Below are 25,631 nucleotides of genomic sequence, written 5' to 3' on the forward strand. Positions count from 1 at the left end.
AACCAGTGTCGGGCGAAGTGTCCAGACCACTGGCCTCCCCAAGCTCTCCTGTCCAGTCCTCAGAAGACTGACACTCACGTGCCAGAGGGTCCTCAGACCCCTCCCAATCCTCCTCGCCACCCATCGCCTGGTACTCAGTCTCAAAAGATGGGGTCGGGTCATAGAAATAAAAAGCTCCCATCGACGTCGAGAGCGGACCCGAATCGAGGGCGGTATCAGGGACGACGTCGTCCTGGGACGGCGCCGGGGGTGACACCCGTGGGGCCGACGCCGGCGAGGTCGTGAGGTCGACCGGCGGCGACCCGGATCCGGAACCAGACCCAGTGGGGCCCTGCGGCGCCGGGACCGAAGTCGCCAACGGTGCCGGGGCCGAAGCACCCGACGGCGCCGGGGCTGAAGCACCGGGCCCGTGTGGGGACCCAGTCGGAGCCGCTTGGCCCGAAGGCGCCGCAGAATCCGACGGAGGAGCGAGCGACCTCATGGCCATGAGGAAGCCTGCAGTCTCCTCCGGCGTCGCATCCTGCCCAGGGACCGGCGGGTATGGAGCAGGCCGCGACACCTGCGGCTCCAGCGAAGCCGCGTGGGCGTTGCCGCTTGAGCTCCCGGCCGCGTCGCGCGAGCGTCGGGGGAAGTCAGAAGAGCGATGGTGCCTCTTCGAATTCTTGTGCCTCTTACCTGAGGACTTCGAGCCCGAAGACCAATGACGACTCCCGGAACTGTGGAGGCTCCGGCCCCGCGACCGGTCCCTCGACCTCCTCTCGGACCTGGACCTAGAGCGGCGCGGGGCGGACTGCCGAAGCTCCAGTCGCTTACGGGACCGCTCCCGTCTAGCTTTAGACGTCAAGGCCCGGCAGTCGGAGCAGGACTTGTCGTCGTGGTCCAGGCCTAAACAGTGCAGGCACCGGCGATGGGGGTCGGTAACCGACATCAGTCAGTTGCAGTCGGCGCAGGGCTTGAAGCCGGGCATCCCTATCGGCACCGTCGGAGTCGTAGTAGACTTCGAAAGTAGATCAAAAAGGAGCTTAAAAGGTTAGTCAAGAAGTGACTAGGGGACAACTTCTTCCGGATGTGCGCTAGCTGGCGCGGAAAAAAGGAGAACTGACGTCAGCGCGCGGAGGCGGCGTCTATATACTCCGACGAAGTCATCACGGCGCCCACTACGGACGCGGAGCCGCAGACGACGCCTACCGACGCGCATGGGTACTGCTACGCAAAAATTTCCGGATCCAGTCTGACGCCTGGGGATATTCTAAGGTAAGGAATCTAATACTAACCTGTTTCTTTCAGATCCTGAAGTTGGTCCATGTGAGCACCCCAGCCTTGAAGAGAGGCATCCGCGATCACTGACTGCGACGGAGGAGGAAGATGGAATGGAACCCCCCGGAGAAGGTTGGCGCGTTTCATCCACCATTTGATCGAGTCTTTGGCACCTTGTGGAAGAAAGACACGGTCCTTCCAGATACCTGACCTCTGAGACCATTGGTCCTCTAAAGCCTGCTGCAGAGGCCTCATGTGAAGGCGTGCATTGGGCACGATGTAGATGCACGAGCCTTTTGATCGAGTCTTTGGCACCTTGTGGAAGAAAGACACGGTCCTTCCAGATACCTGACCTCTGAGACCATTGGTCCTCTAAAGCCTGCTGCAGAGGCCTCATGTGAAGGCGTGCATTGGGCACGATGTAGATGCACGAGGCCATCGATCCCAGGAGAGAGGACACTTGCCGAGCTGTAGAACTGTGACTGTCCAGTAGAAGACGACACTTCAGAAGCATGGATGACAGTCTCTCCTCCGAAAGACACACGCTTGCTTGAGCGGAGTCCAGGGAAGCGCCCAGGTAATGAATCCGTTGGGAAAGATTGAGCACTGATTTCTTGAAGTTGACTTGCAACCCCAATGAGTTCATCAGGTTGAGACAGAAGGAAAGATGGTCTTGAAGCAGCTTTTCAGCAGCCAATCGTCTAGATAAGGATAGACGAAGATCTTCCTTTTGCAGAGAAAAGCAGCCACTACCGCCATGCATTTTGAGAATGTCCTTGGCGCGGATTTGAGGCCAAACAGGAGCCCTCGATACTGGTAGTGCTGGAGTCCAATCTGAAACCTGAGAAACTTTCTGTGGAGATGGGGAAAGATCTGATGCAGGGCTAGCATGCGGAACTTTTCTTTCCGGATCAACTTGTTTATTAGTCGTAGGTCTAGAATGGGCCTGTATTCTTTGACTTCTCCTCTTTTTTGGACTAGAAAGTAACGGGAGTAGACTCCTTGCTTCATTTGCATGGAAGGCACTCTCTCTATGGCTTTCGTCTTGAGGAGGGTAGAGACTTCGTCCTGCAGCAACTGACTGTGGAAACGGGGAAGTAGCTTTCTTTGAGGAAAAACTTGCGGAGGAGGTGACTTGAACCTCAGCAAGTAACCATGCAGCACAATACTGAGCACCCATCTGTCCTTTGTTATGGCTCTCCACTCTTCCAGATGATGTGACACTCTCCCTCCCACCGGAGTGTCGAACAGTTGCGGAGGAAGCAACAGCTCAGGGTTTGGGAGGCTGTTTGGAGGCAGACTGCTGCGTGTTATTATTGTTGCCTCTGCCTTTGCCTCTTCCAGGACATCTTTGCGGAAACTGGGTTTTCTGTTGAGACTGGGAAGACCACTGAGGGGTTTGAACCCTCTGCTGGTAAGAACGCTTATCCCCTTGATGAAAGCGCTTTTTAAATTCCTTGCGCTTCTCCAAGCCCACAGCCTGCACAGTGTCCATTTCGGATTTCAATTTGGTCATTTCATCATCGGCGTGTGGACCAAAAAGAGAAGAACCATTGAAAGGGAGATTGAAAATCTTTTTCTGGGCATCCGGTTTCAGGCACGAGAGGCGGAGCCATGCCGAACAACGAGAGCAGATTCCATGGGAGTAGCCATGGGCCGCAGGTCAGAGGCATCTGCCGCGGCACTGATGACCTGGTTGGCTACAAGTCCTCCCTCCTGTAGGATTTCGACAAAATCCTGTCTATCTTCTTTCGGGAGCTTCTCTATGAAGCGAGTAAGGGAGTCCCAGAGGGACCTGTCGTACATCCCCAGTAGAGCAGAAGCACTGGCCACCTTCATTTAAGAAGCAGAGGTGCTGCATACCTTTCTGCCAAAAGAATCCATCACTTTGCTGTCCTTCTCTGGGGGCACCGAAGAAGAAGTAGAGGCTGAATGAGACTTCATGGCAGCCGCCACGATCACTGAATCAGCCGGGGGGTCCGATCTGAGGAATAAGGGGTCCTCCGCGGGAGCCTTATACATCGGATTGGTGTCACTACAACGCATGCTTTTACCACGCATGCCTTTACAACGCGGTTTTTACCACGCAGTCCATTACAACGCATAATGCTTTTAGGCGCTGGATAGTGAATTATTTAATTTACTATTCCAACTCCAGTCCCCGTGGATAGCAGGGAAGGTGTTGGATAGTATATTAAATACATTCCCTATCCTAGAGCGCCCCCCAGCGCATTGCGTTGTAATGGTTTGCGTGGTAAAAGTTGCGATGTAATGGTAGTGCGTTGTAAAAAATTTGTTGTAACCGTGCTACACCTTATACATCTTGGCAAGTCTTGATGGAACAGACCCTACCACTGCAGGCGTGAGAAAGGTCTCCATCGCAAGTTCAAGGAAGCCGGGAACCAGAGGCAACAGCGGTGTAGGCGCTGTGCGATGATGAAGTGTGTCGAAAATTATAGATGTCGGGACCACAGGAGTATGCAACGCAATGTTTAATTTCTTTGCTCCCCTACCCAGCACATCTGTAAAGGTTGCAATGTCATCAATAGGCGAGACTCTTGATAGAGGAGTAGAGGAGTAGGTCGGAGAGTAGTCCCGGACCGTCGACCTCGTGGAATAGGACCAAGTCGGAGACCTGGTGCATCCTCTGTGATGAGACCTGTCTCGATGGCTGTGCCGACCCCTGGATCTAGACCGATGTCTAAAATGAGATCTTGGTCTGGGAGAACGTCTTGGCTTAGCAGGCATCCTGGGCCTTACCAGAGAGCGTGATCTGGTGGGAGATCTCGGTCTGGGTGTAGGGCGTGGCCTTGGTGGAGTAGTCTTAGCAGACCTGACCGGAGTACTTGTCCTCGGAGCAGATGGAGAGTACGTGCGGGAGTAATCCGTAAATCTGGGGGACGCTTCTGGCGAGATCCCCACGATATTAAATCCAGGAGATGAAGATCTGTCCCCTGATGACTTGGAGCTAGAGGACTGCACAATCACAGCGACCTGTTCCCTCAACGGCGAGAGATTCGACGTCGAAGACGTCTGTGTGACCAATGGCGTCGAACGAGGTGTTCTCCACGTCGAACGTCCAAGCCCCAGCGACCTCGACTGCGATCTTCGGCACCGAGCCCGTGACCTCGACGTCGATCTTCCTAGAAGTCGAGTGGAAGGTGAACCCTCATGTCGTCCTGTCGACGTCGATCTTCCTCAACTTCGTGTCGACGACGACCTCCTTGATGTCGTGTCGACGGCGACCTTTGACCATGGGAGCAGGGGGTCGCCTTCAGGTCTTAAAGGCACGGTACCCCTACTCTAATGCCTTAAAGGCAAGGTGTCAGTTTCTCTTTGTTTCTTTATACTCTACTGCAGCCTACTGGCAAATGCCTGCAATTTCAGGTTTTTCCTATGGCAATAAAGCATTGTTGTGTGCAAATGTTTACTGCTCTCTTTCTCTTCCTTAGGGGTTGTGAGAGTACTACTGTGTTTATGCTAATTTCTGTAATTTTACGGCAGTTATGCCAGTTGTGAGATGTTTAGGCTCCAAATATATGTTTTCACATACATATACATATATATTTATATGTATTTTCTATATGCTCTGGGATACCGCACATGGGTGGGGATTATTCATAGATTATGACTATTGATGAGTATCCCCTGGATGAGAATCCCATTTTAAACTTCAAAAGAATGCTTTTTGATTCAGAGATTGATCAAAAGGAAAGGGTCTGGACACACCTCATCAAGGAGACAGGGCTTGTAAGGGAATCATAAAGAGTAGGGCTGGGAGCTCAGAATTAAACTTTTGATGCACATACCACTATAGCTGACATCCACAACTCTAGTCACTCCCATGGCCTGTGTTGTGGGATGATCAGCTTCAGACTCTTTCCTGCTTGGACACACAGCTTTTCAAGAGACAATAAGAAAGAGAAAAGCGTACACTTCAAAAGAAGCAGAACCCCAACAATAAACTTCAAGGACTTAGAACCTAAATCACATTTAGTATCTGGAAATGGACTATCAGATGGGGAGTATCAGACCCCAAAATTGGTCAGCTGCCAACCAGCCAGATGCGTTGTGTGAGATGGGGAAGCACTACAAGACTTCAGACTGGGGCCAAGGCTGTGGGCCAAGGCCTGCTAGTCTCCCTGTTTAGTAAGGGGACATCAACCAGTGAAATGAAGACTACCTGTCTTGGAGCCTTGAGCACCAGTACCTGATTGCTTACCAAGACCAGTGTGTCCTGTGAGGAAAAGAGTGTTGGAGGGAGTGATGTCCACTGGGGAACCCTAACGAGAGTACTCCATTTGCGAGGTGTGAGGCTATGGCTGCACGAAGATCAGGTCACTTCCCGTGTGCAGGAGTGATTCGGCAAGGTCTGTATGCCAGGTGATGGCCACCGTGGATAGAGCTGCGCATCGCACACCATGCATGGGGCGCCAAGAGCGTACCAACTCGTTGTGGTGACCCCGGAGGCCACACGGGCCACCATTAAAGTGATTATACTGACAAGCTCGCCAAGTTTTGTGTGTGCCTTAGCAGGAGGGGCCACCGTGGAGCAGGTGATTTCACTAGAGGAGGTTGTGCTTTGCCCACAAGTACTGCGGCAACCCCGTATGCCAGGAGGGGCTGCTGGTACGGAGATTGCCAAAAGTTCTGGCTGTTGCCTGAAAAATAGAAGCTGCGACCGGCGGTTTCAACCTGTGTGTCAAGATCTGCCCCTGACCGAACCAAGGACTTTGGGAGGGCATTGCATCATTGTTGGGCTCCTGTCAGAAGCTGAAGATCATTCCACAACCTCCCCCATGCAGGATAAACTGACTTACCACCTGTACAAAATGTGGGAGCATCTCCTATTACTGAGGAAGGCTAGTGGCATCACTCAGGATAGACCTGCTGGGGTGCTGCTGCCTGTACCACATTTTGAAACAGAACCAGAACCTGCAGGTGCCTGCGGTCAGGGCACGCGATGAAACACTGAATGCTTACAAGCTGAAGGAGTGGGTAAGACTTGAATCAAGCCTGTTGGGCCCAGGGGACTCACTTTAACAGGTGCTTCGGCACCATAGACACTTTTGACTAATTCCTAAGAGGAAGAGGGGAACTCTTGAGTAAGCCTTCAAGAGAGTATTCCCTGGATGCAGCCACAAGTGAATGGGGAATAACCCAGACCACATTGCAAGAGTAGGTCAGGGAATTGACAGAGAAGAAAACAAGTTACTTACCTGTAACTTTAGTTCCCCAGTATTGGTAACTTTCATAGATTCCCATGCTTTTGTATCATTCCCCGTCGTCGGAATGGGAGTCTCGGTAACAAAAATAACATAGCAGTAGGCACAAAAGAGAAAGAAAAAGGCCTAGGCCTCATTCCCTTTTGTAGCCCATCACTCTCTTTGTGTCAAAGAGACCAAACTTAGGCATCAGCCAATCAGAAGAGCCTCACCCCTTAGAACCCTCCTGAAGGAACCTCAGAGCCTCAGATTTTCGTAGCCGTTGTGTGTAGCCACCATTTCTGCTGAAGGCTGAGCTTTCCTCGGGGAGGTGGGCGGGCGCATGGGAATCTATGAAAGTTACCAATACTGGGGAACTAAAGTTACAGGTAAGTAACTTGTTTTCTTGCCCCAGTATTGGAACTTTCATAGATTCCCATGCTTTTGTATCAGAGTAGCAAGCAGTTAGCAATAAAAAACCCACATTTTGTGTCATAGTATACATTGCAAAGCCAACATGACATAAAGATACAAAAAGTGCAAAATTACGGAAGGTGGGATAGAAAAGAAAAGCTCACCAATTAGTGGAAGAGGTTCCTCAGGACTGCCTGGCCCACTGTCGTATCTTCTTGTTGCAAGGAGTCCAAGCAGTAATGCTTAGTAAAGGTGTGGACACTGCTCCAGGTAGCAGCTCTGCAAATGTCCTTTATCTGTACCCCCGCGAAGAGGGCTGTTGAAGACGCCACTGATCTTGTGGAATGTGCCCCAACCCTGCCAGCCAGTGGTTTACCTGCTGCAGAATGGCAATGTAGGATGGCACTGGTAATCCATCTTGCAATTCCCTGCTTTGACAGAGAGAGACCCTTTCTCGGACCACCAAAAGCTACAAACAATTGTGAGGATTTCCGAAATCCCTTGGTGCGATCCAAATAGAATTTCAAACATCGCTGCACATCCAGAGAATGTAGCGATCTCTCCGCTGGTGTATGCGGGTGAGGAAAGAATGCCTTAAGAATAACCGGCTCTTTCAAGTGGAAGTCCGAGGGTACTTTAGGTATGAACTTTGGGTTGGTTCTCAAGATAACTGTGTTTCTTTTGAATTGTAGAAAAGGCTCTTGGATTGTGAGAGCCTGTAATTCCCCAACATGCCTTGCCGATGTGAGGGCACGAAGGAGAGCCAATTTCCATGACAGGAACTTCATGTCTGAATGATGAATTGGCTCAAACGGACTTTTCATGAGTTGAGTAAGAACGAGATTCAGGTGCCAAGTAGGAGGCGGAGGTCTCACTGGTGGATAGACCCTAAACAAGCCTTTTAGAAACTGCTTAATAATTCTGGAAGACCACAAAGAAGGTCCGGATTCCGACCGTCTGTATCTTGAAATTGCTGCCAAGTGTACCCTTATAGAAGAATGGGCCAGCCCAGACTTAGCCAAGGACAAGAGATAAGGCAGAAGTTGATGAGGTTTTGAAGAAAAAGGGTCAATCTTCTCTCTCCTGCACCAAATGCAAAATCTCTTCCATTTGAGGCGGTACGTCTTGTTTGTGGAAGGGGCTCTCGCTTGGGAGAGGACTTCTTTAATTTCGGTCGAGATGGGGAGATTCATAAATTCTCGCTGCTCAGGAGCCATGCTGTCAGGTGTAATGACTGTGGATCCGGATGCCAAACCTGTCCTTCTGACATTGTGAGTAGGTCTGGAACCAGCCTCAAGGGAAGAGGCGGAGCTAGCGACAACAGATGGAGTTCCGTGTACCAGAACTGTCTCGGCCAAGCAGGGGCTATCAGGATCATCCTGCAAGGTTCCACCTTGAACTTCCTGATCAGTCTCGGGATCAGTGGGATGGGGGGAAAGGCGTAGACAAATGTTCTTGACCAGGCTATCGAAAGCGCATTCCCCAATGATCCGCGGTGGTGAAGCCTGCTTGCATAAGACCGGCATTTTTTGTTGGACGGCGTGTCAAAGAGATCTATCGCCAGTGTGCCCCACTGGCGGAATACCTCTTCTAGAACTTGTTGGTTTAGCTCCCACTCGTGACTGACTGATGATAACCTGCTCAGTCTGTCGGCATTCTCGTTCAAAACCCCTGGCAAGTGTTCTGCCTGAAGTGACATTCCGTGAAGGATAGCCCATTCCCAGATTTCCTGATTTTCCTGTGACAACGGGAGAGATCTGGTTCCTCCCTCCTTGTTCACATAATGCATGGCCGTGGTGTTGTCCGTCCTGATGAGAACTTGTGAAACTTCTAGACGTGGGAAAAAAGCTTGAAGAGCCAGTTTTATCGCTCTGAGCTCCAGTAGATTGATGTGGAGCCGTCGATCCTGAGGAGACCAATGGCCACTGACATGCAGGTCCTGCATCACTGCTTCCCAACCATCCAACGATGCATCCGTTGCCACTACTTGAGGAGACAAATCGTTTACAAAGGATAGACCTTGGGACAAGTTGTTTTGGTCTGTCCACCACAGGGCCGCTCTTTGCATTGTCGGGGTGACAGACACCTTGTCGTCGAATGATCCGTGCACCTGTTTCAATTGGATGTCCAATTGTTGCTGAAGAGGCCGCATTCGCAGCCTGCAGTGAGGAATCAGGGGTATGCATGATGAAATTAACCCTAGCTGAGACTTGTAGCGGCGTACTGAAAGACACCTTCTTTTTTGTAGGTCCAGAGCCATGGTTTGAAGTTTTCTCCGCCTTTCTAGGGTTGGAAAAGCTTTTGAAAGTTTTGAATCCAGGATGGCTCCCAGGAATCGTGCCTTCCTGGATGGAACTAGAGATGATTTGTCCTTGTTTAACGTGAGTCCCAGATAGCGAAATAGGTTTGTACAAGCCTGAACAGCGTCCTGCGCTGCTTCCCTGGACGGAGCCTTCAGCAACCAGTCGTCCAGGTAAGGGAAGACTTGAAAATTATATCTTCGTAGGAATGCCGCTACCGGCGCCAGCACCTTCGTGAACATCCTCGGGGCTGAGCGAAGACCAAAGGGTAAAACCCTGAATTGAAAGTGACTCTTGGCTACTGTAAACGGTAGAAACCTTCTGTGTGCTGGGTGAATCGGTACATGAAAGTATGCATCCTCGAGATCGAGAGTGGCCATGAAATCCCCCGGATTGATCAACCTCAGGATGTCTTGAAGGGAAACCATCCGGAAAGATAGGGAGATGAGATAGGTGTTGAGCTCCCTGAGATCTAGAATGGGGCGCCATTTCTCTAACGTCTTCCTGACCAGGAAGAACCTGGAATAGAATCCCTGTCCTCTTTGGTCGGAGGGAACCGGCTCTATTGCTCCCTTGAGGAGCATTTGATGAACTTCGAGCCTCAGAAGACGTAGATGTTTTGATGGAACGGCTGCAGGGGACTTCGTTGGTGGGATTTGGGTGAATTCCAAGGTATGGCCCTTTCGAATGATGTTGAGCACCCAACGGTCCGATGTTATCTTGGACCAATTCTGAAGGTATTTTGATACCCTGCCTCCAACTGATGACTTTTTGGAGGAGGGTCCAGTAGGAAGAGCCAGTAGGCCGCTATTGGCGCTTGGACGCATCGCGTCCCTGGCAAGCCTGTTTTCCTCTGTTGTTAGGCCTTGAGTAATTGGAGGATTGGCCCTGCCTTTGTTGGTAAGGCTGGCGGTACTGCTGTGAACTTGAACCATAGGAAGAGTATTTTTGCTATTGGTTAGATCCTCTGTAGTTCGTACTCTTACCCCTGGATCCTTTAAAGGTGTTTTACGGTACTGGAGCGTACCCAAGGATCTTGCGGTCTCAGTGTCTTTCTTGATGTCTTGGAGAGTGTCATCAATCAGTTTCCCGAACAGTGCCTCTCCATCAAATGGAAGATCCAGGACTTTATTTTGGATCTCGGGTCGAAACCAGGTTGCCTTCAGCCACCCTTGGCGACGAAGGACCGCATCTCCCGCCAAAGAACGAAATGCCGTTGTGGCAATGTCCATGGCACAGTCAATGACCTCCATTGATGTCGCCTCCCCCTCTTGCAAGACCTTCTTTGCTTTGCTTTCGCTTCTGGAGGCAGTTGGTCCAGGAACGGTTCAACATCACACCAAAGCTGCCCAATATTGCTAGGGTATTAGCTGCCAGCACAAGAAGACTCGCCATGGACGAGAATCTCTTCCCGGCATTGTCCAATCTCCTTCCCTCTTTGTCCGGAGGAGTTGTTAAAGGAGCAGAGGGGTTGCAGGATTTTCTCTGTGCCGCCTGGGAAATTACTGAGTCCGGTTTCGGGTGGCCTGTCAAGGCAGCTGGACCATCATCAGGCACCTTGTACTTCTTATCTAGACGCGGTATCACAGGGACCACCGTCGCTGGATTTTTCATAGCCTTAAGGCCCTCATCCCAGAGATGTTGCACTATTGGAATGGATCTTGTTGTTCTTCTGTAAGGTTCCTTGAAATCGTACAAGAAACACTCGGAGGACACCGCAGGCATTGTCAGTTTGAATCTTCCAGTCGCTCTTTCCATCAGCTGATGAAAGCCTCCGATATCTGCAGGTGGAGAATCCACCGGATCCGGACATGGAGATGGAGGGTCCGGAATGACGTAATCATCCCACTCAGAGGCCTGATCATCTCTACCCTCGGAATCATGATCCTCATCTGAGGAATCATCCTGAGTGTCAGCAGGTCTGGAAGGCTCCCGTGGAGTCGATGTCAGTGGCTGAAGAGACACCTGAGGAGGTGATACAGGAACAGCCGTTGGTGCCGGTGCCATGACAGGCATGTCGTGCGCCACAGGAGCTGGAGCAGGCCGTGCAGCCTTAGACTTATAATCTTGCAGCATTTTAGGCAGGTCCTGTAGGAAAGATGATGGTACAGTAACCATCTCTTGACCAGAGTATTGCTGTGGTTGGGCAGCATGACGTTCATAGCCCTCCTCTTGGTCATATCCTCCGTCCGAGTCCATTTCCTGGCATTTAACCAGCAGAGAGAGGGGCTGTTGGCATAGCCATATGAGTCCTGATCCTCCTCTTCAGACTCATCCTCATCGAACAGTAGAGCTGGAGGAAAGGGGGTTGCCCTCCTGGGAGATGTCATGTCTGGGGTAATCCTGGTCATGGAAATTGTGATCCTCTTTTCCGATGACAAAATCGTCGACGGTCCCATCGACGATGGAATTGAGAATGCAGCCGTTGTCGGCTTCGTCGACAGAGTATGTGTCGTCGACACAAAAACACGCGACGACGAGATGGGCGTCGTCGATGAGACTGTCGACATCCCAGCCGTCGTCGTTGTCAATGCTGCTGTCGTCGAGGCTCTCGTCGATGACACTGTCAACGTCGCCATCGTCGTCGACCTCGTTGTCGACACTGTTGTCATCGATGTCGCCGTCATCGACACCCTCGTCGACGATGCTGTTGTCGTCGACGCCCTCGTCGATGAAGCCGTCGTCGGCGAGTCCCTCGTCGACCCTGCTGTATCTGTCGTCGACGATCCAGTTGTCGACTGTCCCGTCGACGAGCCTGTCGACGGAACCAGTTTCAGCTTCTGTTTCAATTTCTTCGTCGACTGAGCCTCCGTCGACGACTTGGAACTTCTGTCAGAAGAATGGGAAGAGGGCGTCTTGAAGGCTGGATCAGTCTTCAACCCTTCAGAAGGCGTAGATGGTCCTACCCTCTCCTTTTCACCTTGGTGAGGAGATTTGCCTGGACCCTGGCTCTCAGACTCACTGGGGGTCTGTTTTGAGGCCTTAGAAGGACGCTCCACAGAAGGAGAAGGGGAACCCCTACCCCTTTTCACTGACCTTCTTGAGGAGGATGCTGATGCAGAATCCTCACTGTCACTGGAGACAGTATCCTTCCTGGATTTCAACTTCTGGAGCCATGTCAGAAGCCTACCCTCACGGTCCCGGAGGGTCCTAGTTGAAAAGGTGCGGCAGATCTTACAGTCCGCAGCCTTGTGGTCAGGATAGAGGCAGTAGATGCAATCCTTATGCTTATCCTCCATGAAAAGCCTTTTCTTATCACAGGTGGAACATGGCTTGAAAAGGGCTTTCTTCTTGTCAAACATCCTGGAAGGATCAGCAGACAAACTGAAGAGAAAACTGAAGAAAAATGTTGAAGAATAAACTCCGGAAGAGTAGATTGAGCAGAGCTCAAAGGAGACTCCCTAAGCACAACGTGCGGTAGAAAATCTGAGGCTCTGAGGTTCCTTCAGGAGGGTTCTAAGGGGTGAGGCTCTTCTGATTGGCTAATGCCTAAGTTTGGTCTCTTTTACACAAAGAGAGTGATGGGCTACAAAAGGGAATGAGGCCTAGGCCTTTTTCTTTCTCTTTTGTGCCTACTGCTATGTTATTTATGTTACCGAGACTCCCATTCCGACTACGGGGAATGATACAAAAGCATGGGAATCTATGAAAGTTCCAATACTGGGCAAACACTAGAGTCGGACCTCAAGAAAATTGTTTTGTTGCTTAAATATCGTTATTTCTTTGAATACATTGACTTAGAAATAAAATACACATTTTTTATACAAAAATAAGTATTTTCTGCACATTGATTTATTGAAATTGCTGAGGGCACTTTGAGTTATGATACGTTTGCTAACATGTATCTACACTTTCCCCCTGAGGAAGCCTTTTACTGCTCGTCCACAGCTACCACTAAGAGCCAAGAGCAGAAAGGATACTTGGTCGAGTTACCTAGGATCCATAGTAGGTCAGGCCCCGGGACATCAAGAGTAAAAGGCCTCACCCACCACGGTTGGGCCCAGTAACCCCTGCGTGCCCTATGTCCCTGGTTTTGACAACTCAATTATTACATACACATTGATACACAAACTATACATGGAATACATACACGGTAGAGAAGATATTGCATTAATCTATGGTGATATTTTACCAATCCCTCTTTCTGATGCGTTTCCTCCCTTCTTGTGAATCATCACAACAGTGCAGAGTAAGGCTAGGTGGTGGTCATATGGTAACTAAAATTAGAAAACTTGAAAACTGTCACACCCTTGCTTCACCACTTCCTACAAAAGAGCAAGCAGTGGTAAAGAAGAGGCTGAGGCCGGGGGAGCCATAAGGTGGTGCACATCTTTAATATATATTGTACCTGCTGAAATCTTCCCAGTGGCACCAGCGCGTCTCGGATATATTACTCATCATTTCACGGAACCCAGGCCAGCACACATGCTTATAAAAACTATACAGAGCTCCTGAAAAGAAAGGTAGAAATAATTTTAGAACACATGTTTAATTGCTGAAAGTTATATTTCAGATTTCTTGACTGACTTATAAAAATGGTTTTCTTGGTTAAGCCACTCTTAAAATGTTTACGCTTATGAAAGTAACAATTACATGCTTACAAAAAATGTATTAAAACATCAATAATAAATTATTCCAAAAATACACTGCAATTGTAATATCATTTACTCAGTAATAGCCTATGATGCCTGAATATTTTATTATTCTAAATCAAGTAGAGGGAACCTTACAACTGATAGAGCACTGAAGTGTGATTTGTTGACACATTATAGACTCATATATATCACCAATACTGAGCTACTTACCTGGTCATGACTTATTCTAAGGGAGAATCTATAAGTACCTATGATGTTTTCATATACTTATCTAATGACTTCAAGGATGCAATTAAGTCTCAGTGCATGAGTTGCTACTGGCAGAAGGTGGTACATTTCATACTTCTAACAGGGGACCTTATCCTGGGCCGTCATTGGTTCTAAAACAAATTTCTGTTTATCAGCTAATCTAGCTAGGGCATTCCTCTAATATCTTCAGAGCTAGGATGCCCTATATAGACCTATAAGACTTTAGAAATGCCAAATGAATGGATTACACATGTTACGACCCTCAGAAGGATACCCCGGTCATTGCCTTCAGTAAACAGATCGGACACATCTCCTCTCCAATATGCCTTTTTGTAACATAAGGAGGCAGATGCCCATGCATGTACATGTAGGTTTGTGTGGCCGAGATTCAGTAAATTTATTTATGAACTGAATCCAAAGATACTTAAGACCTATTGCATGCACTAATAAAGCTGGAGAGTTTAGGAGTGGCAAACACAAAGATATTTTTATTTAGGAGAAGGTTCAGGGGGTCAACCTAATCACTCTCATAACCCTATAGGTCAGAGGATTAGTTAATGTGCACCAAAGTTAAATACAAAGATTCACTATAATATGACATAAGGCAACACTGCTGATTTTGACTTCTACATAGTAAGCTTAATTCATTGGGTCAGTTTCAAGGATGTAATTAGTTGATTCAGTCACTAAAACTGGAGGACAAAAAATCTTAATATGTTGGTAACAGCATATTTTATTCTCTGGAATCCTCTCCTTTTTTAAATTGGCTGCCCCTGCAAAATCATCAGAGCAATCACGCACTTCAACCAAAACTGCTGCCTTCACTACTGAAGCCAGGCAAGAGCCTTGGGAAGTGCCTCAGTGCTCTGGTCATGCAGTGTAGACAGGAAGGTATGTAGCCCTACGCAGTGAGCCATCTTGCGATGACTGCAGTGACCCATAGTGATGACTGCACCCACAACTTTTGTTAAGGCTGCCGCATCAAGGGCGAGAAGCTATGAATTTGAAGGAATAGTTAGAAGTATAAAAACTGTGCCTGTCTTAAGGACATGCTAGCATGTTGTCCCGAAGATAGTGTGCCCGTGTAGGCGGGAAGAGGAATTAGTGCATTTAGCCAGATGTAGGTAGCCTAATACCGGTCGGTAATGGCCGAAATTACCGAATTTCGTCCGTTACCGACCGGTATTAGGCTTTTCAGATGTAGGTGGCATGATTGTAGTATTCGGTATTTTACCGAATAGGTAACTTAAGGAATCGGTAAATTACCGAATTCTTAACATACCTATTTGGCTAAATTACCGAATCCGTAATGTAGGGAGCACTCAAATGAGCGCTTTTCCCATTTTAGGATTCGTTATTTACCACCAACTACAAGTTGGTGGTAAATATCGAAAACCCTAAAAGAAGCAATTTTTGCAATCTAAAACAGTGACATGTGGCAGACATACATGCCCTTAGGGCATGTATGTGTGCAACATGTGCACCCATGCACTATTGAGGGGTGCAACAGGGTGTCAAAGTGACACCCTGCCACCCTTCAATGTGTTCCCCCTTTTACCGAATCGGTATTTATCGATTCGGTAATTCCCATTCATTCCTATGGGCCTACCGAATCGTACCGATTTTAAAATACAGAATCAGTAAAATTCGGTATTTTAGAATCGGTAAATGTAGTTTACCTACATGTGGCCCTTAATGTGGTGAAGCAACGAAATAAATGTAACGCAAAGCATGAGACACAGAGGGTTGACTTCTTCCAAAGACAATTCTATGGGCCTGACTAATTTGATAGTCATCTATCTGGTGAGAGACTTTATTTAGAGATTGAGTCTGGATTCACAGGTTTCGAGCTCTCTAATGACAGACCTTTTGGTAATTGTTGTCATTGTTTACCGCCCATTCAGTTATGCCCAGATTTGTTTTGCTATTAGCATAACCCGGTTTTTTACTTTTTTTTACTGTGGGTGAATCACACTACATGTGTCTCACCCACAGTAATCACAAAACTACGTGAAATAAACTGTGTGGTGGTGGTGATTGTGACTCTGCGCGAAATCCTGTTTTAAATTGTAATATCCTTGTGTTTTTATTGGGAAACTTAGCAGTGCTCGCATCCCTGCTCAGAACGTGTAGTTTGACTGACATTGCGGTGCCCGTCTGTAAGAGCGGACGCGCCATCTTTGCTGGTCAGCCTTCTAGTCTTTCACCTAAATCTATTTAAGCAGCACGCTCGCGTGGCCGCGCACCATAGCTACGTGAAATAAACTGTGTGGTGGTGGTGATTGTTACTCTGCGCACTTGCACAGCGCTGGGGAATGAAATCCTGTTTTAAACTGTAATATTCTTGTGTTTTTATTGGGAAACTTAGCAGCACTCGCATTCCTGCTCTGCACACTTGCACAGCGCTGGGGAATCAAATCCTGTTTTAAATTGTAGTATCCTTGTGTTTTTATTGGGAAACTTAGCAGCGCTCGCATTTCTGCTTAGAACGTGTAGTTTGACTGACACTGCGGTGCCCGTCTGTAAGAGGGAACCCGCCATCTTTGCTGGTCAGCAGTCTTTCACCTAAACCTATTTAAGCAGCACGCTGGCATGGCCGCACAGTGGGTGCGCCGCTGGTGCGCCGCTGGCACGCCTAAGGCAAGCCCGTCTGCGCCCGTCCGCGCACCGGCCGCGCTCAGCGTCAGCCATGCTGCCTGTTACGAGGAAGGGAAGGAAGCCCACAAGAAGCTTTGCTATACTAGTGAGGCACTTCGAGAGTTAGGTAAGAAAGTGGGCAATAAGGCTGGCTTGTTCAGATTTGAGGATACTGCTGGCTTAGAGTCCGATTTTGTCAAAGGAGATGTCTTGGTAGGAAGGCTGCTCAATGTTAGATTTCTACCAAAACATTATGTGGAGATCCAACTGCTATTGGAAAATCACTGCTTAGATGCCCTCTTCATGATTGAAACCTGGACTCACCCTGGATCTGATCTAGAACCAGGAATGGCATGCCCTCTAGGTTATAAGGTTTTACATAAACCACAAGTTGGAGGTCGAGGAGGAGGGGTAAGGATTATTTTTAAGGAGGCATGGGATTTTGCCCTAATGGATGTTGATGAGGTAGAGGGATTTGACATGTTGGGATTCTCACTCAAAGACCCCAAAGGACAACTATTGGCGGGCACCATTTGTTACAGACCCCCAGAAGAAATTAGCACCCTACATAAGCAGGGACTGATAGATGTAATTTGTAACATGGCCCTCACCCATTCTAATTTGTTCATTTGGGTGATTTTAATTTATGGCTAAATGGAAATTTGGACTCAGGTTACGATAACCTCATCCACTCCTGTGAGAGCCTGAACGTGTACCAATGGATTACAGAGGCTAACCATGGGGTGGGGGGAGAGAAGGTGGCGAGACTACACTGGACTTGGTCTTCTCCAAGGAACAGGCCTTGGGAGCAGTAGAAGTGTTTCCGGTCGGATGGTCCGATCATCATTTGGTCAAGTTTCGGGTATATAATCCTAGGAAGGTGCTGTTGGTTACTAGTGGGACAAGGAAGTTCAGGAGTACAGATTGGAAGGGATCCTTAAAGGAAAGACCGCATCATCTTCAATCTTCTCCTTTGAAGAAGATTTTAACAATGGGAAGAAAGTGGTAGATAACTATTCAGATTTTTGTGATCAGATTAAGTCGAGGCTTGATAAGGTCGCTTCCATGATCAACTGTAAGAAGCCTGGTAGACCTTCAGCTTGTTGGTATAATGAACATCTGAAATCTCTTAAACTGATCTGTCAGCAGGCAGAGAGGAAATGGAGGCAGCTATACTCTGATGAGGACAAATATGCGTGGAAGGTCACAAAATGAATTACTGTAAGGGAATTGGCTTGACAAAGTCAGAATACTTTGCAGACATTATTCTGAATTCCAAAAATCACACCAGAAGTATTTTTAAAATAGTGAAGGACATTACTACTCCTGAATGTGCGCAAACCAAGATCGTGCCAACCCAGGCTCTTTTTGATAGTTTGGCAACCTTCTTTATGGAGAAAATAAATAAGATCATTGACGGGTTGAAGATGGATAAACTTACTGGGAAGGAGGGTTCTAATAGTAGAATTGATGGGACACGAGACATAAGGATGGGGAATGGGGCAGAGACTGGCACCTTGACCTCTTTGCAGCATATTGAGCCACCCATGGAGGAGATCTTTAATAGAATTGCGTTGAGTGTGTCATCCGGTTCTCCTTTGGATCCTCTCCCACACAAAATCTGGAAGGAATTGGGCTCTGAACTCTTCCCCATTCTCTGGCAGAGTTGCAACAGCTCTTTGACTTCTGGATCAATACCTGCCTGTTGGAAACAGGCTGTGGTTACCCCACTACTGAAAAAGGTGACACTTTACCCAACTTGTGCTGGTAATAACAGACCTATTTCTCTTTTACCCTATCCGGTTAAGATCATCAAGCAACTGGTCAGCAGGACCATGTCCCAGTTCCTACAATCAAACACCGGTTAGATGATGTGCAGTTTGGTTTGCACCCTGGACATTGAACCGAGACTGCAATGGACGTGTTGGACGATCTTCGACTGCATGCTGACAGGGGAGATTCTGGCATTCTCATTCTGCTTGACACTTGGTTGACCGCTTTCGACACGACACGGTCAACCATGATATCCTGCTGACCAGACTTGTAGAGGTTAGGTAATTGGGCAATACTCTAGATTGGTTCCGTTCCTACTTATCTGGTAGCCGTCAGGCGGTCTCCCTCCCTCCGTATCAATCCTAGTTTTCCAACATCCACCATGGCGTTCCTCAGGCATCTGCAATCAGCCCCATTTTGTTCAACATTTATATGAGACCACTGATTGATATTATAAAGAGGCATGGTGTAAAATTGGTGAATTATGATAATAATTCTCATCTTTTTTTCTCCATGGAAGGTAGCCAGTCCATATCTTTAGAGACTTTTCATGCCCGCATGCAGGACACTGCTTTCTGGTTAAGGGCGAACTCCCTACAATTTAACTCGGACAAGACTGAAGTCATATACTGTGCTATTGGGAAAGTTCTCTTCCCATTTCCTGATCATTTTTGGCCTTCTTCAACAACCCCCACTCCTGTTCCTGCGAAATCAGTACGCAACCTGGGAGTAATGCTTGATGCTAATCTGAATTTGGAAGGACAAGTAAATATATTGGTGGGGAGCTGTTTCTCCCTCATCAGAGCATTGAGGAAGATCCTCCCACTGCTGCCTATCACGGCTAGAGCCTTGGTAGTTGGAAGTATCATCCTTAGCAGACTGGTCTATTGTCATGCCTTATTACTGGAGTCTCCAATATTCCTGATTGAACGCCATCAAAGGGTCCAAACCTTCGTGGCCAAGCTGGCTTTGATGAAGCCACGGTGCTCGTCGGGATCTTTGGTACTTGCAGAGCTACACTGGCTCCAAATACGGCAAATAATTCAGTTTAAATCTCTTTGCATAGTGTTTAAAGCCCTTCATGTTTCAGGACCCAAACCTTTATAGGAGAAATTCACCTGGTATATTCCGACGAGGTATCTTCGCTCGTCCTCTGCTTACTTGGTGAGAGTTTCTAGATTTCGAAGAGTGAAATCAGGTGGTAAAGCTCTGGAATAAACTTCCATTAGAGGTCAGACAGTCCCAGGACCTCCTGCAGTTTAGGAAAAAGGTTAAAACATGGCTGTTCCCCAGAATTTGAACCTGTGATGATGGAGAACATTTACTGCCAATCCACTCCCTTTTTTCATCTGTGGGTGTTGATGTCACATGCTACAGTGCCAAGATACCCGCTGGGTGAAAGTTACGCTTTATAAATTTGGCATACAATATAATACAATACAATACATGGCAAATGGAGTGTGCATGTTTACCGCCAGTGTCTGCCTTTTAAGATAAGGCTGCGGCGACGCAGCACAGGTAAGGGGCACTTAGCTGGTAACACATGAACAGGTGTACCCACACGTGTGCCCAGGTGTGCATGCTGAATGTTGGACACCTCTGCAGTGTGCAACCTGGTAACTGCCCATAGGTAGCTTGTCACAGAGGGGACTCTGCAGGAATAGATAGATATTGACCTGGGGTAGGTATCATAATGTTAGGGTGCACTAATAGGGAAAGTTAGCGAGAAATACTGTTTTGTCTGTAGTGACACGTTATTATACAAATGGGGTAAAACTGCAGTGCAGTTTCACTTCCCTTTGGCCTACAAAGTCCACTGACATATCCAAATGGAGTGCAAGAAAATCTAATTTGCAAGTTCCAGAAATATAGCTGTATTACTTATGGGTGATCAAAAAAGATATGTTAACTGTAATCATAGTTCTCTTCCAGGGGTATCCTCATCAAAGTATTTGTACTTTGCATTTGTATTAATTGGCATTTGTAGAGCGCGACATTCATCCCAAAGGACATCACAGCGCTAGGACCAAAGGGCAATGCAGTGAGGAGAGAAGCAGGTTATTCTAAGTTAAATGAATTATGGGGTCAGTATCTACGGAACAGGGAGGTTTTTAGCTTCTTTCTAAAAAGCAGATAGTCATCTGTCAGGTGTAGGTCAGGTGGGATGGTGTTCCAAAGGACCGCAATCGATTTAGAGAAGGATCGGTCCCCCATCCTGACTTTGGTCGTTTGTTTGACCCTTTCAAGGGCCTTGTAGCACAAGCTCAGGTTACGTGATGGGACATGGAATTCTATTTTATCTTGCAGAATGTGTGGGCCTTTCTTATGTAGAGAACTGTGTCCGTAGGAAAGGAGCTTAAATTTAGCTCTTTGGTGTACCGTCAGCCAGTGTAGCTCCTGCTTTCAGTGGGATGCTAAGCTCCATTTGTTTTTGTTGCAAATCAATTTAGTGGCCACATTCTGGACTACCTGTAGTCGAGAAAAAAGGTATTCGGCCATACCAATGTGAAGTGTATTTCTATAGTCCAACCTGCTCAGGAAAAGAGTCTGTGTCACAGTTTTCCGGCAATTCAGGGAAATCCAGGTGACAAATCTCCTGAAAAACTTCAGTGTGGCGAAACCTTTTCCACACATCGTGCAGACTTGATCCAATATGGATAGGGTATAATTCACAAACACTTGAATATTCCTGCCCATGCGCGGGCACTCCGGAAAATATATAAAAATTGTATATGAAAACATATATATATATATACAGCTCTATATATATGTATATATATATATCAATTGAGGTTCTCTCCCAATTCGAAGTGAAAAAGAGTCGCACACGGTATTCAGATTGCAGGCAGCAATTTATTAACAGTGTGAGGCAACTGACGCGTTTCGTTTTTGGCTTAAAACTTTTTCAAAGGTATTGCCTCAGTCCATGCAGGTTTACAAGTGGGTTCAGGTGATTTTATTGACATTTATGCCCCGCCTCTGATGGATGCCCTGGCGGTTTACCGGGTATTATGGTACCTGAAGTCCCACTCGTGTTTCAAGTCTGTTAGCTACACGTTTGCTGCAGGGAGGGGGTGTTAGGCCAAGGTGCAGCAGAGTGTCATTTTCAATTTGCAGTCAAAGTTTTTTTGCCGCTTTGCCAGTGCCCTCGTTCGTGGTTGACTCGGCATGCTGTTTGCTGCAGTGCTTCGTGTTCTGCCAGTAGTCAGCTCTCTGCGCGAAGGTTGGTGGGGTCAACACTGGTATTCCTGGGACGTGTTGGTCTTCCGTTACCAGGTCTGTCTACCTCCCAAAGTGCTTCCCAGTCTTTTATGGGACTGCTAGGGACCCTTACCTGACTCCGGTGTCAGGCGGCAGCCGATTTCCCCTGGGCTTCGGTTTGTCCAAGACAGGCAGTTGTGGTTCAGAGGCGGGGAAAGTTCACGGCGCTCTTTGTGGTGGTGCGTTTTCTCTGCGACAGAACCAGTCGCTAAACATCAATTGAGGTTCTCTCACAATTCGAAGTGAAAAAGAGTCGCACACGTTATTCAGATTGCAGGCAGCAATTTATTAACAGTGTGAGGCAGAACACGAAGCACTGCAGCAAACAGCATGCCGAGTCAACCACGAACGAGGGGACTGGCAAAGCGGTAAAAAAACTTTGACTGCAAATTGAAAATGACACTCTTCTGCACCTTGGCCTAACACCCCCTCCCTGCAGCAAACCTGTAGCTAACAGACTTGAAACACGAGTGGGACTTCAGGTACCATAATGCCCGGTAAACCGCCAGAGGCGTCCATCAGAGGCGGGGCATAAATGTCAATAAAATCACCTGAACCCACTTGTAAACCTGCATGGACTGAGGCAATACCTTTGAAAAAGTTTTAAGCCAAAAACGAAACGCGTCAGGTGCCTCACACTGTTAATAAATTGCTGCCTGCAATCTGAATACCGTGTACGACTCTTTTTCACTTTGAATTGGGAGAGAACCTCAATTGATGTTTAGCGACTGGTTCTGTCGCAGAGAAAACGTATATATGTAAGCCCGAAACGCGTCTTGCCCTCTTGCCCCATACCTTTCCGGCAATAAAAGACCTTTGATTCTTCATTTGTGGTCCGTCTCCTGCTTGCCTCGCTGTTCCGGTTCCTGAGCTGCAGTGGCTTTGTCAGGAGTTTGCGCACATATATATATATGTATATATATATACATTTAAAAGAAAAAACAAAAAACAATGCAGCTTTACAGGCACCAACATGCTGTGAAATCTTGTCTTTGCACATACACAAATAAACCAGGAAGACCAATAGGCACTTGAACTGCTTTTAATGAACAGCAGAAAACGAGTCCTGCAAAGAGAAAAGCAGACATTGTTAAGCCATAGGCTGCATTGTAACTTGAATAGCATAGAAACTGAAAGAAAATGCAGAGTATCAAAAACTGCCACTGTGCCTTTAAGGCAGCCATGACCCTTAGCTTCCCATCATGCCTCAGGGGTGACAGTTATGTTGGTTGCTGTTTCCGGCTCCTTCAGTCAGGACCCTGGTTAATCAATTCCACAGATGTTTGACTTTTCTGTCATAAATTATATTCCTTTTTCCACTTAAAATCCTTTTGCTTTGACTTTTCACACCTGAATGCCTCCACCGGCGATGAAAACATCGATGACAATCCCATTGACGGCGAGGTCACCGTCAAGAGAACATTGGTTGTCGTGGAAGACTTCCAAACATAGAAGTACGTCATCAGAGACTAATCCTCCGCCACCGTAAACTGGGCGACGGTAAGCATCAAGCAGTCGCTCTCCTTTGGTGCGGGATCACCCAACGTCGAGAATCTGCTGGACGTCGAGGCGCAGCCCTCCATTGCAGCAACCAGGCGGCGATCAAAGCTGAGGCCTAGATCATCAACTACGGCTATTGAAGTTACAATGCAGTCTATTGGCTAACAATGCCTGCTTTTCTCTTTGCAGGACTACTTTTCTGCTGTTCATTAAAAGCAGTTCAAGAGACTTTTGGTCTTCCTGGTTTATTTGTGTATGTGCAAAGACAAGATTTCACAGCATTGCTTAGCCTGTAGGTGTCTGTAAGGCTGCATTGTTTGTCTTTTAGAAACATTCTATATATATAGCTGTATAAATATGTTTTCATGTATAATTTTGATATATGTTCCGGGGTCCCCGCGCATAGGAGGATCCCTTGGAAGAGAATTATAATATTTATCTGGCTCAGCTCAGGATCAGAGCCCAGCCCTTTTGTCACCCTGCTGTGCCAGGTTAATTACATTTCTTTCCAGCAGCAGGAACAAAGCCTCCCCGCACAAAGGGAACAATTAACAGTGCTTCACCCCACTTCTGAGGAGGAAATTGAATTGCAGACAGTGATTCAATGAAACTTTGTTATTTGCACTTCCTATTTTTTCCCCCTCCCTCAATGTTTACAGGTCGCTATATTTGCACAAAGCATAGTTTTTGCACATGGATTTATCCGGCAATATATTACAAATCATATGAAAAGAGATGACATTGTATTGATAATATCGGTTTACTATGTCAAAGTTTTTATTGTATTGTAAATATGACTCTTTGTAAGGAGTCTATGATATGCTTTCTCGTTGTGTTTTAAGACGATAGAGTCTTTTCTCTATCCCTATGATCATGTGACCTGATTAGCAAACTGGTGGGTAGGCGGGTTTCACTGCATTATAAAACCAAAAAGAAATCACTGGGTCACTGCATGTGAACAAGGGCTTTGTAAGCCCGAAACGCGTCTTGCCCTCTTGCCCCATACCTTTCCGGCAATAAAAGACCTTTGATTCTTCATTTGTGGTCCGTCTCCTGCTTGCCTCGCTGTTCCGGTTCCTGAGCTGCAGTGGCTTTGTCAGGAGTTTGCGCACATTGGATTACGGAAATCAGCTTGTTTCAGTTCACGGACCCCCTCTTTAACAAGCCGGCATCCGCTATCAAGCTACCTTTTGCAAAGTTTCTGGATGGAATTTTAAGCGGATGCCCCCTCCTGTGGCCAGAAGTTCAGCGATACCGACGTAGCAGACGATACCCGGCGGTCGAGTCGGAGGACCCGACTGAAGTGTGGCGTCTGACTGAAACGCGGTGAGTGAAACGATACGGCATAGCGGAGGTTAAGAGGTGAAGTCCCCGGTGAGGGACGAAGTTAAATACATCACGCCGAACAACAACTGAGGCGTGTTGGCAGAAGACAGTGTCAGGTTGGGGCAGAGGATAATGTCTGCGGAGGAGTTCCGTGTGAGGGAGGAGGAAGCAGAACAGTTATTCAATCAGGTCATCACATCAGGCAGTAATGTTAATACAACTACTGTTAATGTTGAGGCTCAAGAGGACACGGACATCAAAGTACTATATAAAGCATTGGAAAAACAGAAACGGCTAGAAATAACAAAATGGTGGGAGCACTATTCGCTGTCTAAATATGCTGATGTCAATCGTGTACCAAGGGGTTTAAGAATAATGTTGGCCCCTACCTTCGAGAACCCAAACCCTCTGATGTTAAAAGAGTGGGGCCAAAGCAACCTAATAGCCTCCATGAATATAGTACATATACTAATTAAATATGCGGCTATTGACAGAGAAGCCATATTGAACACAATTGAAAAAATTCAAGAGCAAATAAATGCAATAGAAGAAACAGAAACCACCAAAAAAATAAAAGAAGCAATCATTGATAGACTCAAGAAACATGGCAATAAAATCAAAGCTAGAAAAATCAGTAAATTTCAACGAGATGCAACGGATTATGCAAATGGTCAAATTTTTACTTTTGCTCATAAGTACAATGCAACCAAGCGCCAGCAATTCAGGGGAAAAGGAAAGGCAGTTCAAAATGCAACTTTGACTACCCAATCAAGCCAAGTCCAAGATCAAGCTTCTGTGAGCTCTAATTCTGATATTGACTTGACATCTAGTGAATCAGTTAGCTCAAATGAAGATTTAACTACAAGTGGCCTCCCAATGCCTATCTTTGGAATTGATGAAGAGCTTGCTTTTTTAGTAAACGAAAGACTGCGCACACTGAGACCACGTCAAAAAAATGCAACAACAACCGCAGAAACAAAAAAAGACGCGAAAGGAGAAGGAAGCACAAACAAAGGGGGATGGAACAACAAAAAAACCAACCAATCATGGAAGAAGAAGAAGTAGAGATGGGAAAATCCATTATAAACCTCTCAGACATAACCCTCACAATAGCG

General features: G+C 47.2%; 1 protein-coding gene across 1 annotated transcript in view; it reads right to left on the reverse strand.

Annotated features, from left to right (window-relative positions):
- Positions 1-25,631, reverse strand: part of RAMP2 (receptor activity modifying protein 2) — a 320,754-nt gene that overhangs the window by 80,922 nt on the left and 214,201 nt on the right. The window contains exon 3 of the mRNA XM_078645361.1: positions 13,524-13,626. Within this exon, the coding sequence (XP_078501487.1) occupies positions 13,524-13,626 (103 nt within the window). The remainder of the gene's footprint in view (positions 1-13,523; positions 13,627-25,631) is intronic.

This window comes from Lissotriton helveticus, chromosome 5_1, assembly GCF_964261635.1.
Source record: "Lissotriton helveticus chromosome 5_1, aLisHel1.1, whole genome shotgun sequence".
In the NCBI taxonomy this organism is placed as follows: domain Eukaryota; kingdom Metazoa; phylum Chordata; class Amphibia; order Caudata; family Salamandridae; genus Lissotriton; species Lissotriton helveticus.